We start from the raw sequence: 18,847 nt of genomic DNA, 5'->3' as shown, positions 1-18,847 counted from the left end.
GTGCCGATGAACTCGCTTCGCCCGGGGCCGGGAGTGCACGGCGTCGGGGCGAGGCCTCGGGGCCCAGGGTTTGCCCTGGGGCTTGTAGCTCTCGAGGGACGCCCTTCCGGCGTATGGAGACGGTAACTTCCTCCACGGTGCGGGGGCTGAGGTGAGGAAACATCTTCGAGACCACTACTCGTGGCGACTTGCCTCGGCCCGACGAGCAGACGTCCTCGGTAGAAGCCGAGGGTCGTAGCGGCCCCTCGTTTTCCTCGGCGTTGGGGGAGACGTGCTCCACTTCGTCAATCTGGTTGAAGGTGGAGCCTCCCGTTGAATGAGAAAAACTTTCGTTGACCGCTTCGTCGCCCTCGTCGTAATCCCGACCAGATACGTTCTGGCTGTCCGAGTCCGACATCCTAATTCCTATTTAAGCGAAGGGATTGGGGTTTAGCTTTGGATGCGGGGCCGACCTGAACTACGGGGTTCTATCTTGTTAAAAAGAGAGCAGGATAGGATGCTTACCGAGTATGAAAGCGGCGGAAGGGTACAAAGACTTCACGGCTTGACACGGCAACTGCCCTTTGTTTTTGCTCGGGATAGCTGCGAAGGTAAAAGTGGGCGTCGAAGGGTGAAGCGGCTACTTATAGGCGAGGAAAACTAATCGACGCCTGAGGTGACGGTTCGGTTCTCGAGGGTTTTCCCGCCAAAGGCGTTCTCCGCTGTGAGTGAGCCCTCACCAAGTTCCGGTGCATCCGCGCGAGAGAACCACCACGGCAAGCAGCAATGCGGTCGGCTCAACATGAGTTTTCACCCCAAACCACTCCCTCGCGCTTGCACTCGTCGCACTTTGGGGTGAGGGGGCTAGATGATAGTGAATATACTCCAGGACCGGTCGGATGCACTCCGGACCCGGTCAGAGGCTGTGCGGTCGGGGAGTCGGTTGGTCGGGAGGCTGACGTGGGCTCGGCCGTCACGGGCCGAACAGTGCCCCCGACGGGCTCACGACCCAGCGTGCCAAGGACTGCCACGTACTCCTTCCCGCTTGGGCGTAGAGTGAGGCGGGCGCATGCACTCCACGTTCCCGCCATGCCGGAGGTCCGGCAACCGCACTTTTCTCCCTTATAAATAGCGCATTTATGAGGGGAGAGGGGATCTTTTGGCTATTTCTAGACTAAGACTTAGAGTGAGCTCGGACAGTAGGGAAGCCCACTGCCGACCTGCTGAGAACTTCTTGACTTGTAACCGGGTTTGGATCCTTGAGTTAATAAAAGATCGTGTTTTCCAGTTTTCCTTGGTGCCCGTATTTTACGATATCAGTGGTATTATAAAAAAAAAATCAAAAGAAGCTCTAATTAATTTTCATCTCATTAATTTGTGGTGACATAGATGCCCACTCTCAACAAATACTTGCCAAAAATTATAATGGAGGACCAAAAGTGACGAAAATAGAATAGTCTGAAAATTAATATTAGACATTATGTAATCAATGACTAAAAGTGATAATAATGCTAAAGCAAATGATCAAAACTGAAATTAATTGTCCCAGAGGGATTAGCAAGTACGTGGAACATGATTCTCGTACCCAAAAATCATTAGTTCAATAACACTTTCTTCATAATGTGATTTACCTCTCCTGTGTAGTAGCGAATAAAATAAAACATGAAGACATTTATAAACACAAGACTTAGTACTGTAACCATGAATGGAAGTAAAGATGTGACATAAATGATTATTGATGTTTGTCCCATAATTCAGTTGTATGCTATAAACCTTGTCAAGTAGCAGCTACCACTTTGTTCAACATTAAGGAATCCAGAACTCAGACAAACACTACGGCTGAACTAACTATCAAATAAGAACAAGTTTTTAATCCTAATTAAACAAAAAAAAAAAAAAAAAAAAAAACTTTATCTAGTTTGTAAATTATACATGTCTCCACATCCACTGTATATACTCCCAGTATCCTAATTCCTAGGCCCACTATTCACTGTACTTCCTATGATCACTGATCAGACCATGAGATCTGAAGGGCATTTACTGTCAAGAATGTGCATATTGGCAGGCAAGCAAGCATTCACTCAGGGGTTCAGTATTAAGCCGGTTAGCTTAGCTTGCTTCTTCAATTCGTCGAGATTAATGGGGTTTCACAATGCAGCATTGGCGTGTTGCAGATGATCTCATGACTTTGAAGTTGTATCGGATTTCTGTTCTGAATCAGCGGTGGCCTGGATTTGAGCTGCATATTGAAGGTTCCAAAGGACATCTTCGAAAGAGGGACGAGTAGATGACTCGGGGGAGATGCATTTGTTGGTGATGGAAATTACAACTGATAGAGACTCTTGTGAGGAAGTGGTTAGCACAACTGGATCCACAATTCTTCGTCGACCATCCTGGCTACCAAACGATGCCTGTGATTCAAATGCCAGATTTTCACTATATTATATCCAAGGTCAGTGCATGCTGCATACTAATATGGCACTCGTATTATTCTTTCTAAGATTCTGCATCAACCGTGTGATATCAATTAAGAAAGAACAACGCATGCCAAACATTAAGGAAAAACACGATTTGGGATGAAAATGACTGCTAGGAAATTGGCTCAGAATAAAGGTAATGTTAAAGAATATCTTATTGATAATTGCAGAATATGGGAACAAAGGGTTAAAGAATGTCTTATTGGGGTGTCTTTTAGAAAGCAATGGCAAATGAAGCCCACCAAAATCTTACCATTTCATTCAGCAAAAATGCTTCTCCTTTTCCGCTGATAATGGGGCCCACTAGTGATTCCAGCAATATGAACCCAAAATTGTATACATCATCCTCTTTCTTTGTCATATACCTGCAACCAGATGAGCCACAGAGTGAGGTTCTCCAGATCGAATAGCCGATAAAGATAGATGCCATTGTGCTAAAGTCCATTTGTTGGAGAGAACAGGCGATATACCGAATAGCTTTATACTCCGTAATAACTTAAATTTCTACATAATATTCAAACATATTGAGTCTTTACTACCACAGTACCATGCCATTTTACACTACATTTTTCGTGTTTCTCCTGATAGAAACTATTGTGGGCAATCATGACCACCTTTTATGTACATGATTTGAGTTCATGTTCTTTATCCTGTTTTAGAGGAACAAAATCATGTTTTACTGAATGAGGGAATATATTCATCAAAGGACATGCTTAACACACTACAGTATGTACACATGGCATTTCTCAAGACACAACTGGAAATCTTGTTTTAAGAAAAACGATGCTTACCATGAGTTGGAGACATCTCCCTTGCCCTGGATAAAGGATACCACGCTTGTGAGATATAATTATGCCTTTCAATAGTGAGAGAGTAATGAATGTTTACCGCACTGATTAAAATAGCAAGTAAACTTACTTCAACTTTGTCAGATTCCTCCATAAAGATTGACATCCCGTAATCACTCAGCTTTGCAATCTGGTGCTCATCAAGCAATATATTATGTGTCTTCAATCGATTGCTGAAAGAAGCAGGAATTACCCCGGTATGGAGAAAGTGCACAGCCTTGGCTACACCAATCAGAACTGCCAATCTGTCTGACCACTTAAGAACCTTTCCCGGGCTCGTTTCTGCAGATACAGATGTTGGTCAACACAAGTTAAAGAGCTTCTGGTAAAAAACATGCAATCAATGTCATTAGGAAATGCCGGGATCACAGATTTGCATATTGCAGTGAAGAATTTAAAAAGCCCGTGTAGATCCAGATCATGGGGAACATGGGTCTAGCTCCATTCACCTGAAAGATGAGCACGGAAACTTCCATTAGGAACAAATTCATACACAAGAAAAACTCTGTTGACTGTTAAGTCATCTTGCCCTCCACCATCAATGCAATGACCCAGAAGGCTAACTAAGTTTGGATGACTAAATTTTGAAAGAAAATCCAATCGAACTTTGAGATTTCGGATCAGATGTCTCTTATGCAAGGCCAATAACCTAATAGCAACGGAGGTTCCATTCTCCAGCCTTCCCTTGTAAATCTGAAGAAACAAAGGCGGATGATGTAAGAAGTTGTTGAGAATTTAAGAAGTTAAAAACAAGAGTCTGTTTAAAAAATTTCACGCAAAACTCATTATATGCCAAACCATGCCAATTAGGTATGACAATGTAGTTTTCCATGATGATAATCTTCTTTCTCTCAAAACTTTAACCCAATGTGAATCAGCACACTTGATATGGCAAATAAGATGATCCATACACAAATGCAAACAACTACATTTGCAATGAATCATAAAAAAAGCAATGGTTAATCAGTTGTATCTTATTAGCTTCGTTTAAGAAAGACTCGAGCAGAATCCTGAATAAACTAAATGATGGAATGATGAGAGGTTGACAATGATTTTGTAAATGAAAACCAATTTGCAGGTTGTTTTTGTGGAATTCACTAATTCTCACATAGATATGTAACGTGAGCATCTGATGGATTATAAGATGAAAAAAACATAACAGTTAAGGATTACTTTTCCCATGGAGCCATCACCCAATAAAGCTGACTGATCAAAATATTTGGTAGCATCTTGTAACTCTTCAATGGAAAACACCCGGTATGCTGGAGAACCTTGAGATCCTAGCTTTGCTGCTTGAGATATGATTCCTGCAATGATGATGGTGGTGGTGATAACAATGACAAAAAAAAAAACAAACAAACAAGAAGCTTCCAGTGAAAGCCCAATCAAGCTGGTTAATTAGTTAACTGATTTAGTGGTGAAGTTATTTTCTGGAAACCTAAAGCTAATGTTAGAACTAATCTTTGAGAGATTATCAAAAGCAGGAAAATAAATTAAACCAAGAACTTACGGGCATTTGCAAGGAGTTCAGATGAAATCCCCGTCTGTGGAGCATCTTGCACAATCTTTGGAAATGTAGCTTGTGTATGGTGATCCAGTGTGCCTTGTGTATGGTGTTGTTTTTGCCGAAAAATAAGTAGAAACCCAAGTGCCAAAAGTACCACAACAATTGCAATTCCCCCGACAACGCCTACCAGTACTGCTACTTTTTTCCTGTTAGTATGTTTCTCTTGTACACAATATGACTCAGGATGTTGATTTTGGGCACTAACAGACAAGCAATTCCCACCAGACCTAACAATTCTCTTCTCTGAAGTGGGGTCTAAGCAAGAAGGAAGCTTGCCAACCAACCTGTTTGAGGAAATATCAACGAAACCAAGTGTGTCCCCGCAGCTGATACGGTCCGAAAGTGAACCCCTCAGTAAGTTGGATGCTAAATTCAAGTAACTGATATTAGGCAAAGAGAACAATTCATCAGGCGGTGTCCCACTCAGAAAGTTATTAGACAAGTCAAGGTGTTGAAGTTGGTGTAGTTCACCTAGCTGTTTTGGGATTTCACCAGAGAATGTATTATTGCTAAGAAGAATTGTGGCCAACCCTTTTGGCAGGGGAGGCAGTTCAGAGTCAAAACAGTTTTCCCTCAAATCCAACAAATGCAAATTCAACAATGCACTCAAATCCGGTAATTTACCCGACAGCATATTGTGTGAAAACATTACATCAGTAAGAGCTGCAACTTTGGACAATGAAGAAGGGAACTTACCCTTTAACCTGTTGTTCTTTAGGCTTAGAATGGTTAGGTTTTTAAATGAAGAACCAAACCAATCAGGCACAGTATCATTAAAGAAATTCCCATCTAATGTTAAAGCATGGAGCTTTACCAGTCTAGACATATTAAATGGAATGGAACCAAACATGAAATTCCAACTCAAGTCCATAACCTCAAGTGATGCAAGCCTATGAATTTTATCAGGAAGAGGTCCCCAAATACCCAGAGACACCAAGTTAAGAACCCTTAAGGTCTTTAGTCTAGTGAGAGTAACAACAAAAGAATCTATGGAGAAATGGTGAGATAAGGTCTGGTTTGGAACTGCAAATCCATTGAACTCACTAACCTTGACTGGCTTGTCTCCAATAATCCTGAGCTCAGTAATTGAGTCTCCCTCACATGCAATGCTCATATGTGGTGATGAAGGGTAGTCACACAAATCCCCATTGTAAGTCTCCCAAACATCCAGCAACACTGGGTTTTCCAAATGCTTCCTTAACTGCAGAAGAACTTGCCTATGATAAGACTGCAATTCATGAGTACTTGAGATAAAGGAAGCCCACAATATCACCATAAGAAGAGCAGGTATCTTCAGAGATCCCATCTTAGCTGAAAACACAACACCCTAGGAAGTAGGAAGACACTTATGCCAATCCTTTCATGAGAATTAGAAGCAAACCAAGCCACCTAAAATTCTTGCTTATTCAAGAGCTGGAGTATGTAAGCGTAAGGAAAGCAAAACTTATGACTTCAGCTCTAGTCTTAGCCTAACAATCTCCATATATAAACGTTCAGAGAGCCCCAAAGTGCATTAAAAGCCTAAACCATTAAAAATCTAGAGTGCTTGCCAGAATCTTGAGAAGCCATTAAAAAAATGCAGAGAGAAAAGGTAAAAGGAATGTCCTTTGTTTGTTTTGAAAGAAACAAATAAAGAAAGAGGGGAGAGCCGTTGGGATGAGAGAAATGTTGGAGTGGGGAGTGGAGAGGTGGTTGAAGAAAGAGTGGGGAGAAACAGTAAAGCATTTAATTAGTGAGCGCAATGAAGGAGAGGAGACAAAGAATAAGATAGAGGCATTAATGGCGTCGGTTGAGTTGTTCTTCTCATCCCTCATACCAGTCCAGTCCAGTCCAGTCCAGTCCACAGACGAGAGGAAATGAAAGGGAAGGGAAGGGTATCTATGATGCCATTGCCATGTGAATGAACTTTAACAAAACAAAACGGTTAGCGGCTTAGCGCAATAGCACTAGCAGGCCGCATCAATCAATTCAAGTTTTTGTTTGTTAATTGTCATTTCTCGTATAATTATACTGCATTTCTTATTTAATAATTATAAAATTTTAATTAAAAGACACATTATTAAAATTATATATTACATAAAAAATTATGTTGCATACTTAATTTTGTTGTAACATGAAAAATATTAAGCAATCTTTTTTTAAAAAAAGCCATTTTTTTAAAAAGTAGGTTGTTGCATAGCATAGCAACAACCATTTTAACAAAAAGGAAAAAGATTCAGAGTTGTCGCCCGCTGGCGGCCACTCTAAAGCGTTCTGCAGACACATTTTGAAAATACATTTGTTGGGGTGCATGTGTGCTCTCAAACACTATTTTTTTTCACGCAAAAATTCAAATTTGTAGGAGAATTTTAAATAATAATAATAATAAATAAATAAAAACTCATCCAATCATCCCCCATCTGTTAAAAACTCAAACATAAGTTTTTGTGTTATGTAAAAACCTCCCAAAAATCCCTCTTGGGGCTACTTAGATAAATATATCAGTGCTACTAGCAGTTATACTCAATGATACCGGTATCAAAAACTCCTTGCTTAAACTTAAACCATCTCCACCAATGAATTTTACAAGTTTTTTTCAAGGCTTTTTGGTTTAGGTGGGGGAGAGAGGAGAGGGGGAAAATTTACTTCTTTCAAATATTGAATTTTTGTGAAACCCACCGTAAGAAAAAAAAAAAAAAAAGTTGCAGGTGGGCATTAGGCACACTTGTCGCGCCTAGTTGGCATGTGCATCCGTCCCCTGGACACTTAAAAGAGTAGAATTTTTTTTTATTCATCTTCTCTTTTTTTTTTTTTCCTCTTCACTCTCTTTCCAATTTGTCTTTGAGAACTAATCTCAAAAACTATACTCTTGGCGATGATATTATTTTGATTTATGAAAAAGTTCGTAAACGCTACCCGAATATACGCTCTGTGTGAAACCCGCATTGTGACATTAACTGGTCGACAAAAGGACCACAAGGAGGTAAGTCAGTCTAAGTTGTCCATACCCATGGTTGAAAAAATCAATAGGTGCTCGTATATTTTTTTAAAAATTATTTTTAAAAAATGTGTTTAAAATTTTTTATTTTTAAAAATTTTTAAAGACTTGATAATTATAAACTATTAAATACTTTAATAATTAATACTAAAATATTAAACACTAACCTAACAAAATATCTAGGTTTGAATGATTTAGAGTTATTTCGCTCAAAACAACGTTGTTTAGAATGAAATAACTCATTAAAAAAAAAAAAAAAAAGAGGAACAATAGCTAATCAGCTGACTAGGCGGCCTAGTCGGTGGCTAGGCGTCTTAGGCAGCCTAATCAGCCACCTAGACCAACAAACAACTCCCATAAGAAGTAAAACTTAGAACTTTATCCAACCAACTCGTATAACTAAATGAATACTACAAAATATATCATTATTTAAATTTGAATCTCGTGTCAAAGTTACGGAAGTATTAATAAAGTAACAAGTTCTTTGGATTAAATAGCTACTAATCTAATTACGCTAATGCATATTATATACTTTAGTAAAAGGAATGTTAATAAATAATATAATAAAGTCAATTATATGTTAGTATATTTTGTATAGAAAACATTATTTGCACATAACTTTACACACGATAACATGGTTTTAAAGATGTTTTAATTAGTGGATTGGTAGATTTTACTAAGAATTAATCAAATAAAGATATCGTATAAAATTGCATACAAAAATCTATATACATTTAACATTACCCATTTTGTATTTTGACTAATTTTAAATACTTTCTTAAATTGAAAGATGTTTTCTATCTCAACTAAAAAATTAAGTTGATAGTTGGACGTACTGCATATTTATTTTTGTATATTATATGTTCAAAACACACCTCACGTAGTCACGTGTGTGTGTAAGTTATTTTTTGACGGGCTCCAAATAACATGTGAACTATAATATCTTTTTATGATATCAAATTGAAATATGTATTACATATCAACTAAAAGTTTAAGATGATATTTTATTGTACATTTATGTAGCAAATTATTGTGTGGACCATAATCCACATAGCTGTGTGGACTATGAATATAAAGTACAATTTTAATATACTAAAAATACATTATTTGTTTACTGAATGTACATTATTTGATAGTATATAAAATAATGTAATAATAATTTACTTTTAGTATATTTAAAAATATACTTTTTATTTATGGTCCAGTGGTCCATGTAATAATGATTGCATTTATGCATATATTATATGTTCAACATCTTAAAATGTAAATTATAAGTCATGTTTGTTATAATAGCTAAAACATGTTCATCCAATATACTCAAAATCAAGTAACACCTAACATCGTTCTTTAGTTAACACATGCTTATGTGATTTTATTTATGATGATGTCAATTAACTAATGAACAATTTATGAATATAAAAGACTTAAACTACATCAAATTGTATAAATTTACATGTAAATATCTTCTCCCTTTTTCTTCCATGTTTTATATTTGTTCGCCTATAATATAGGATGATGACACTTATGATTTGCTATATAATCATAGTTAAAGGACCCGGCGTCAATGTATCCACACCCCAAAAGGCCCTTAAAAAAAAAAAAAAAAAAAAAAAAGTAATGCCACCTATTGTAACTTGTAAGGTTTACATACTCTGTAAGCCTTGTAAATTAGAAAATGTCATTTTGAAGTGATAGCTAGTGATTTTTTTTTTATTTAAGTTAAATTTTGTTATTATTATTATATTATATTTTAAAAGTAAGTCAAAATTATAGGAATACAAAGAAAATGGTGATGAAGTGCAATAATTATAGTGTGAGTGAAAAAAAAAATTATTTTTTTTTGAAAAAGGAAAAAAAATTGACAAATAGAGAAAAAAAAGGGGTCTTTTGATGCACCATTGGGGCGCGTCAATTTCTTAAATCCTGAGACCCACAAGAGAAAAATCATGTTCCCCATCAGTGTAAAAATCTTATTCTAATTTTTTCTCTGCAAAAAATCAAGAAAATATGATTGATGTGGTTGCTATTAAGAATGGGAAAAAATAGGAAAACAGCATAATAGTCCGTGTGAGTAAAGTATTAGATTGGAGGTTGGAGAAGTTGAAGACCTAGCTACTGGCTACTGGCTACTGCTGGTGCAAACAAGAGAAGACAAATTATTGGAAGGAAGTAGGTTGGTTGTGTTGACTGTTCGGGAATTGGGACCACGCCAATACTATGGGCGGCCTCCAAATCCATTCGAATCCTATGCAACTTTGAGTCGCTCAATAATGCGTTTCCTTCTAAACTAATGTTACGTATTCGTTGGAGAATTGAGTGGAGATGTGTGTGAAAAAAAAAAAAAAAAGAGTATTTTTTGAATATAAATTAGTTCAGACTGTAGAAGAAAGCATGTTGTAAACCAGAACGAGAACGCAGGCGCACATGCATCAGGAACAGAACAACATAGTGAAATTTCCTGTTTACAAAAGTTAGGACTACATGTCAGGTCAAATGTTATTTATTAATGCCTTGAATCTAGGAATTATTTAGATTTTAGAGACTGCATTATTTTGTCCAAATTTATAATCCAATCAACTCTAACAAAGCGGAGAGAGAGAGAGAGAGGGGGTACGCCGTTCCATATATGCCAACTTTCAGTTATATTTATATGATATGATTGGAAAAGACTCACTGGCTTGGATCGACAAATGTACTTAACTGTAAAAAGCAGAATCAAATCTCGAAAATCTAAAAGTCACTACTTTTATAGTAGTATGATTAATTATTTTTTTGAAAGATTTTAAGGCCCCGTTAACCGTGCGTCCGTGCCATAACCATAAGCTTAATATAGTATAACATATACGGAGTATTTTGTAAAAGAAAATGTACAACTTTATCAAACACAAAAGCATTGGTGTATGATAAAGATGCCTGGATAATAAAAGCCAACAATACGGGATAACAAAAAGTGTTAATGAAGAACCCACCCGTACCTTTTGCCCACCTATATATTTCAGCTTCTTTAATGCACACTACTGCTTCGCTTCACCATAGTCTTAACCTAACCTTTACGGGAAGACGTTAAGTTATATGCCCCTTCGTAGAAGAGGTCAAAGTGCAAAGATCAAACATTTGAGGTTGAGGGGGACCATTTTCAGCAATTGCCACCAAAAGAGGTACAGATACTCCATCCACTTGCAGTAACAAGAAAAAAAACCAGAGAGGTTGTGCACCAATTCCCTGAGACCCAAACAATCCATTTATTCATACAGCATTGATGGGATATGTATTTTCTGGTGGTTGATGAAATTTGGTAGTAAGGTGACACTTCTCTGCAGCATACTAAATTCATTTGGTCCAATAAGATTTTACTCACTGGCACAAGCAGAGAGGGAGGAACATGTCATTGTCAATATTGAATGTATGTTAGGAACATAGGGAAGGGACATGACATTGACATCAATTAGATTTTTTTTTTTTAAGAAGATAAGGTTGACAATATAAAAAAGGCACATGAAAAGAATACAAAAGTAATAGCATTTGAATATTTCAAGAAAAGAATACAAACATACTATAATAGGAACATGAAAGGCACCTTATCTACTGCATTCATTGGTGATTTGAAGGCTCAACTGATGAAGATTCCAAATATGAGATTACAAGATCAGCTGCACTGCAACCAGATGAAATTGCTTTGCCTACAGATAGTCCTCCTTTATGGTTACCTAGAAGTGAGGCTTATATCAAACACTTGTCTACCAAGTACGTATATCAATGGGGTAAAACGGAAAAAGACATCCAATCCCAGGCCAAATGCCTGAAAAGGGGCATTGCTGATTGCTCTAAGCCAATAAATCAACATTGATGGAAAAGCTTTGGTGTTCTCTGGTTGCTAGATTAATATGGCTAGACAAACATTCAGTTTGAGGAGAACACTTTTCATTTTAGCAGTGCTGGTTGCAAGTGAGAGCTAGTTTTTAATGCCTTCTAGTTGAAAGAAGCAGCATCTATTAGGGATAAGAGAATTAAATAAAGAGAAAAAGAAATCTACCTGCATAGAAAAATCCAGGGAGGTTCTTCTCCATGTTTTCAACCGCTTCCAGGACTGAATCATAGTTACGACCATATAAAGGAAATGCTTTACTCCAGTAGACATGGCTGCAATAACGAAGCAGATAATCACTACAAAATATTCATTGTATTTCATTCATTATCTCGTGTCAATAAGAGCAAAGCCTAGAGGCTTTAGAATCAAGAATTTCCTAAGGCTTAAATAATTTACATACTTCACAAACTGTGGCTCTCCCTCTACACCCAGCAACTGCTTAAGGTCAGATGTCACAATTTGCTTCAGCTCATCCCTACAAAATCATTTATATGTGAAAACCTGCTCACTTGAAAAGAATAACATACTCATTTGGACAAATGGAGTTGGTCAAATGCATAGAAATTTGAAGCATACAAAACCTTGAAGCTTTTGCAAGTTCTCTATTTCGACTTCCCCCGACAAAAGTAGTGTAAAGATAGACATTACTTGGTGCTCGATCTGGAAACATCATTGAAGAGAAAAGAGTGCCTGCATATAAAGATTTTATCAGAGCATAGGCACAAATCATTAAGTATTAGTGATCTAATCATAAGAGGTGGCCCTGAATTATTACCTAGTGTCTTCAAACCATTTTGTTCCTCTTTAGATGGTACAAGAACTCCAAACCCCTCAAGTGGCCGCTTTACGTTTTCTTTTTTGAATGAAGTGATCATGACAGAGACAGGAACATAACTGACCTACAGAACAATGTGAATAGCAACTCACTGATTTTCTAGCATGTAAATGAAAATAGTTTTACATAAATGATGAGAAAAGTTTAGAACCAGTATACCCAGGAATGTCCAAATTTACTTACATACCTCAGGAAGAAAGTCAAGCAAAAATGGGGCTCCCTTCTTAGTGATCTTCATAGTTTTAACATCAGAGAGAGGGGCCTATAGATAAAAATATAGAACTTCATGTTATAACAAACCATGGTATTGACACATCAGTATTCAGTGAACTCAGGTATGTATGTACACACATTTTTAGCACATAATAAATCAATTGCAAGCTATTGAATGACTTGAATTTGAAAAACTTGGTGCACACCAAAAGAAGACATCAATTATTCAAATGGGAGAATATTTTAACACTCACCGTCATCACAACAGCATCAAATGATTCCTCTGCTGAGTGTTTCCTATGAGGTGAGGCATAAGAAAGCAACCAGTTATCAAGAGAGTTTTCTCTGTGGCTAGATGACAATTCTAGAACCCGGGACGAAAGTTTAAGTTCATCTTTGCCTAGTTCCTTGCACAGTGCATCTGTAAGTGTCTGCAAAACATGGGTTAGAAAACAAAAGGAGACCAAGACACAATTGCAGATTTGCAGATATCAAAATCAAAACTAAAAAGTATTACTTCTCCAAGTGCTACCAGTAAGGACAAATTTCACTTTTCTCAGTTTTTTCCTTGATGATATCTAATACGCTTACTAATTATAAAAATTATTACAATTACTGTAATAGGAAGTGGTACCGCGCATATCCTAAGGTGATCTTTACAAAATCGTAGGCATAGCAAAACTGGAAGAGCAATGTTCTAAATTCTTTCTCTTGGCTCCCAATGTATGGGTCAAAAGTTACTTACATTTACTTTACCTGCATTCCACCTATAAATGAAAAGGATCCACGCCGAGCCTTATTTTTTGAAGCACCAACTTGCCCTTGGTTCTTCTTCTTAGCTGATATCTTAGATTGAATTGCCCCAAATATGACTGAGCCAAACCTAATGAGCAGGGATTTCAGATAACCATAAGATGGATACTTATCTAGCTGTGTAATACAAAGGAAAAAGTTGTCTGCAAACATACCTTTTCTCTATATCCCACAGTTCTGGAAATGCATGGCGCATCTATTTGATGGTGGAAAATAAACAGTCAATATTGATGATGCTCAATATTAAAAGTGAAAACTTAAAGGCCATAAAATGTGTTGAATTCAGAAAAGAAAAGGAGCAGATTGTTTTCATTATATACAACTGGAGCACATACTTATACTAGTACAGAAAGGCTCCTGCCTCCTAAGATACCCATGTTCATGTAGGAAAATCAGAAAAGGACCAAATCGTGAATTAAAAAAATATGTGATGTGGTATAAGGCCACTGCCTTAGAAGCTTATACACCAACATCCAGTGTAGGACTAATTATCCAGCACAGGGTGGCTCTCGTACTATGTTGAATTCAAAGAAGAAAAGGAGCATATTTTTTCATTATATAAAACTGGAGCACACACATATATATACTTGTACAAAAAGGCTCCTAAGATACGCAAACTAATAAAAGCCAGCAATCCTTCATGGCTTCATATGCTTGTCTGTTGAATTTCCTCACACAATTTCAACAAAAGGAAAGAAATTTAGGAAAAAGACAGAGGAGGTCACCCTCCATCTTTTTCTACTATCCTTGAAATGACAATATATGCCAGAATTTTATGCCCATGACAAAATTAGTAAATGGTTATTTTCATAAAAGGGTTTCCTTAATTTTGTCTTAGTTTTTAAATGTCATGACATAATTGGGTTGATCGATGGTGTGTAAGTTCCAAGCCATTGGTGCATCAAATAGTAATCCTTATTTTACTCTCATTTGATGAATATAACATGAAATCATGAATGCCAACAAATACAAGATGCATAAACAAATACTCACAGAAAGTGAATCAGGATCAGCAGCAGCGGTGCCCGCAACAAATGGATCAACGAGATACTCAACAACCTTGCAGGTCAAGCAAACCAAATGTGATTTTTTAGTTTCTTTGAATAAGTATTTTCAAATTACAATATGTCAATATAGATGCTTAGTTTCATATCAGAATTCAGAATCAAAAGAGAGTGCAATACCTCCTTCCCAAAATGACGCTGAAAAAATTGACCAACACTACAAAACACAATGAGCAAAATAGTAAGAAACAAAGGAGATAAGAAATTTTGGAAGGTCCACTAAATTACAAAAATTGTCATGTATAAAATGGATATCTTGAAGGGTTAGATAAGGAGGAAATGCAACCGATAACAAAATAAACATACAATTTTGAAGCATGACTTGTTTAAAATTATATGATAACAAATATGCTTAACAGATTGAAATTTAGAAATCATGGTATGGAGCCAAACAGTTCAGCTTGTCAATAAAATTTTATGCTTTTGAAAACATAAATTTCACCAATGAACTGAAAAGTCAATTGTTGAAATTTTGGTGCAATGCCTGACTATTACATAACTAAAAGTATAATCTCCTTCCATATTTCCTGTCCACTTCAGCACTGAATATGAAGGTAAACAAGTAAAGCAGTTAAATCTCAGAAGCAATTGTGTACAACCTTTCATGTGTATCAGGCTCCTTTTGAAGCTTTTTGTTCTTCCACAAAAATGGCTCCATAAGTAGATGAAGCTGCGAGATGAAACTAACGCTCTAATAAAATTCTCTTGACTAAACATCACCAATTACTAAGAGAAAAACACATAAATGTGAAACAGATCTTGATTTCAAGTAACTAAGAGCTGGCTTTTATGCTTCTACCAGAATGACATTCAATAAGTATAGAAGAAAATAAGACATTATAGGTTATTGTCCAGGGACTTTAATAGGGAGCCAAACCCATAATGTATTGTAGCATACAAATAATAAATGAAATGTTCAGGATATAAAATCATACCTTTGACCCTGTAGAAAGAATGCTGCTTGTTACCAACTGAATGGGATTTGATGGTAACTGAGACATTAAAAAAAAAGTGCACGCAAAAGCCAGTAACAAAACAATACTCTTATTATGACATCAACAGAATATTAATAACACAAAACAGAAGAGTGATTGCGATTTGACAGATATGTAGCCGGTGAATCTTACCAATACAGGAGTTCCATTCCGGACTATATAGCGCTTGTTCTGTGAAAGCGGCTGCAATTATAATAGCATGGAAAAACATTTTTCAGCCACTGAGTTCCAGCCCCATATAAAACCCTAAACCTCAAAGTTCAATTATCAGAATATTTGAAATCTGAAGCAAGGCATATGCCCTTTATTTATCAAGAGTTAAGCAACACCAAGTCTCAAACTATGAAAGAGAATAAAAGTGGGGAACTCTTACAGATTGTTGTTTCTCTCTTATTCCAAGAGAATCAAGCAAAAATCTGACATCTGTTTCACTTTCAGTCTGTGCCAGATCATATAATGTTTACTTTAGTGTAAAAAAACATTATTCGATGAGAATATGAGATTGAAACTATTTGTGAGAGAGGGATCTTCCAACAGCAATTATGAATTAACATACCATGGTATTAGCTCCTTCATCCCATATTAGGCCATCTTGGCAAACACTTCTCAGCTTTCCTCCAGCTCTCCCATCTGCTTCAAGTACAGTGACATTGAAACCATGCAATTTCAACTTGTATGCTGCAGCAAGACCACTTGAAAGTAATGTAATGTCAGAAGAGTTATAAGAAGAGCAACTCAATGAAGGAAGCAATCAAGTAATGAAATCAAGTCAATTCAATTCATGCAAAGCCTTAAGCCCAATCTTAGCTTGGTTGAGCTAGATGGACTGTACTCTCCATTCAGCTCCATTATGTGTGAATCTCAAAGACAGTTTAGTTAGCATATCTTTCTTAATAACTTCAATCCAATTGGGTTTCAATCTACCTTTTCAGTTCCTATCTACTATTACTAACCATTATATCACTCTTCCTAATTCATTTATCCAACCTATTCAATGGTCATTTCTGCAATTGAATAGAATTTTCCTTTCAACTTAAGAAAGTTTATGATCACATAAAACCCTTCCCGCAATTATTGATTTATCTTCCATACGAAGAGTACACCCAAAGTATCAAAAATGAATACATTCATATGCCATCTCTGATTCTGCTCCATCCAGGTTATGACACATTTATCATTTATGTACGATGTCAGCAATGCCAAAACAACAGTGCACATACTCAATTTGACATTCTCTTAAATAGATCCCTGCAATCCAACTTTCATTCTCCATAATGAAATAGAGAAGACAACTTTTCTTTCAGCAACAATCCAAAATTCAAAAAGAAAAACATAAAACAACGCCGAACCTCAGCCTACATTTCATGTAGCTGAGAGTGATAACACATAAAATTTCTATGATTAGGCTGCAGTCGGGACTAATTTTTTTCACATCATCACAGCCTGCTGAAATCCACGGCTGTACATTTACTCATCTGAATTCGAATACGTACGATCAAAATTAAAAAATGCATTTATAAGTTGACAAATACTCATATATTAAACGCGACAATTCAAATTCGACAATTTCAACAAGCAGAATTAGGAAATCGGATACCTGACGCCAGCACCAACCACCGCAACTCTCTTCGAAGAGGCTGAAAAACATTTGCATGTTGCTGTAATTCCAGACTAAGAAAACACGCATCGCAATTTTACACTGAGAATTTTGACGCGCACGCAAATTAGACATACCTAGAGACGGATTTTGCTTATCGTGGTGAGTAGCTGCGGAAGCCATATCCATTCTGAGTGTGAAATGGCGGTACGCTTGCATTTTGCAGAGGTTTTGTTGTGTTGTCTCCTCGAGTTCTCGTCGTTGACGCTGACAAGTCAGTTTGGACTTTTTTGACATATGGGTATTGAATTGAATTGTATTTCGATCATGATTCATGACATCTGCCAAATGTCAGGCTCACGCACTGCACATTCATGGAAGCCCATATTGTGGACTGCTATTGGGCCTACAGTTGGTTACCACTTACCAAGCCGAATGGGGCAAATTATTGCGCGGTATATACTTTTTAGTTTTGTACAGTAAATACCTTCAGTACTAAAATAATGTACTTTTTATTTTTGGTTCACATAGCTGTGTGGACCATGGTCCATACAATAATGATTGTCCGAATGACTTTTAATATTTTGAGGTGAATAGCAGTTAAGCATTTTTAGTTGACAGTTGATTTTTGTTAGTTTGTTTTGAAGGTAAGATTATATTGAAGTTCAAAAGAGTGTTTTTTTTTTGTTGCTCTGGAGAGAGTAGTCGACTTGAATAAGTGGAGCATGATTCTTAATGATTTATTCATAATACACCTTCAATTAGTAGTTCTGGATTTCCTTTGTCATCCAAAAAAATGAGTCTTTTTATTATTATTTATTTATTTTTTAAGAACAGTCAATTTTGTGCCAAGTATTTGGTGAGAATCTATATATATATATATATATATATATATATATATATATATATATATATATATATATATATATATATATATATATATATATATATATATATATATATATTTATTTATTTATTTATTTATTTATTTATTTATATATATATATAATAGAAGTGCCTAGTTAAATTTTCCCCCCAAAAATTAAAGACATTTTTGTAAAACCAATCTTATAATTATTTTAGTAAAAATCATTGATTTTATTAACTATATATATATATATATATATATATATATATATATTCATAAAATTTATTGTCCTAATCAATGATTTTTATTAAAATAACCATATTTTTTTAAAATAAAATAACCATATATATTTTTACTAGAATAATTGTAATTTGTGCTATATATATATATGTATCACCCATCTCCCCTTTTCGTAAGCTCATCCACCACTCACAGTTTTTTTTTTTTTTTTTTTTTTTTTGAAAACATCCACCACTCACATTCATTATCCTCCACCGCATCTGTTCTGGAGATAAGGCGTTCTTGGGCGGATTATCGGTAAACAGTATTTTTCATTTTTGAATACGGTACCATCTGATTTATTCCTCTTTGAATGAATAACCAAGACAGGGAGGACCTTAGACGATGGAGGTTTATTATCGATAAACAGTATCTTTCATGAACTCTTATTACTTATGTATGATGTTCATGTTTTTCCATCAAGTGAAATAGTGCAATAATGATGTTCTTTCTCATTTTTTTTTCTA

At 36.2% G+C, this 18,847-nt stretch overlaps 2 protein-coding genes across 3 annotated transcripts; both read right to left on the bottom strand.

Annotated features, from left to right (window-relative positions):
* Positions 1-1,685: 1,685 nt before the first annotated feature.
* LOC116023167 (probable inactive leucine-rich repeat receptor-like protein kinase At3g03770) lies at positions 1,686-6,744 on the bottom strand. The gene is made up of 7 exons (XM_031264146.1): positions 4,815-6,744; positions 4,478-4,611; positions 3,754-3,997; positions 3,375-3,586; positions 3,248-3,273; positions 2,710-2,821; positions 1,686-2,390 (listed from the first exon to the last, which is right to left on the bottom strand). Exons 1-7 carry the CDS (start codon positions 6,175-6,177, stop codon positions 2,160-2,162), a joined length of 2,322 nt encoding a protein of 773 aa, XP_031120006.1. The 5' UTR covers positions 6,178-6,744; the 3' UTR covers positions 1,686-2,159.
* Positions 6,745-10,579: 3,835 nt separating this feature from the next.
* On the bottom strand, positions 10,580-17,506 carry LOC116023105 (protoporphyrinogen oxidase, mitochondrial). Of its 2 annotated transcripts, none has more exons than XM_031264076.1 (19): positions 17,371-17,506; positions 17,234-17,273; positions 16,193-16,328; positions 16,010-16,075; positions 15,769-15,819; positions 15,577-15,633; positions 15,241-15,311; positions 14,762-14,798; positions 14,571-14,636; positions 13,733-13,773; positions 13,521-13,647; positions 13,019-13,195; positions 12,739-12,813; positions 12,492-12,615; positions 12,298-12,406; positions 12,117-12,191; positions 11,882-11,988; positions 11,426-11,555; positions 10,580-11,205 (listed from the first exon to the last, which is right to left on the bottom strand). In XM_031264076.1, the coding sequence occupies exons 1-18, from the start codon at positions 17,450-17,452 to the stop codon at positions 11,440-11,442; spliced, it is 1,557 nt and encodes a 518-aa protein (XP_031119936.1). In that variant the 5' UTR covers positions 17,453-17,506; the 3' UTR covers positions 10,580-11,205; positions 11,426-11,439. The 2 variants fall into 2 exon arrangements, with proteins under 2 accessions (XP_031119936.1, XP_031119937.1); XM_031264077.1 differs by having other exon boundaries at positions 10,580-11,070.
* Between the last annotated feature and the right edge of the window lie 1,341 nt (positions 17,507-18,847).

Source organism: Ipomoea triloba, chromosome 6 (genome assembly GCF_003576645.1).
Source record: "Ipomoea triloba cultivar NCNSP0323 chromosome 6, ASM357664v1".
In the NCBI taxonomy this organism is placed as follows: Eukaryota; Viridiplantae; Streptophyta; class Magnoliopsida; order Solanales; family Convolvulaceae; genus Ipomoea; species Ipomoea triloba.
This window is presented reverse-complemented; position numbering and strand designations above follow the sequence as displayed.

Bases quoted from the DNA above. Each gene is read 5' to 3' on its own strand.
- LOC116023167 (XM_031264146.1), bottom strand. From the start codon at position 6,177: ATGGGATCTCTGAAGATACCTGCTCTTCTTATGGTGATATTGTGGGCT. The intron at 3,274-3,374 runs GTAAGTTTACTT...TCCTTTATCCAG, and splicing joins AGGAATCTGACAAAGTTGAA to GGCAAGGGAGATGTCTCCAA. The intron at 2,822-3,247 runs GTAAGCATCGTT...ATCTGGTTGCAG, and splicing joins GGAGATGTCTCCAACTCATG to GTATATGACAAAGAAAGAGG.
- LOC116023105 (XM_031264076.1), bottom strand. From the start codon at position 17,452: ATGCAAGCGTACCGCCATTTCACACTCAGAATGGATATGGCTTCCGCA. The intron at 16,329-17,233 runs GTATCCGATTTC...ATTACTTTCAAG, and splicing joins GTGGTTGGTGCTGGCGTCAG to TGGTCTTGCTGCAGCATACA. The intron at 16,076-16,192 runs GTATGTTAATTC...GATCTGGCACAG, and splicing joins ATGAAGGAGCTAATACCATG to ACTGAAAGTGAAACAGATGT.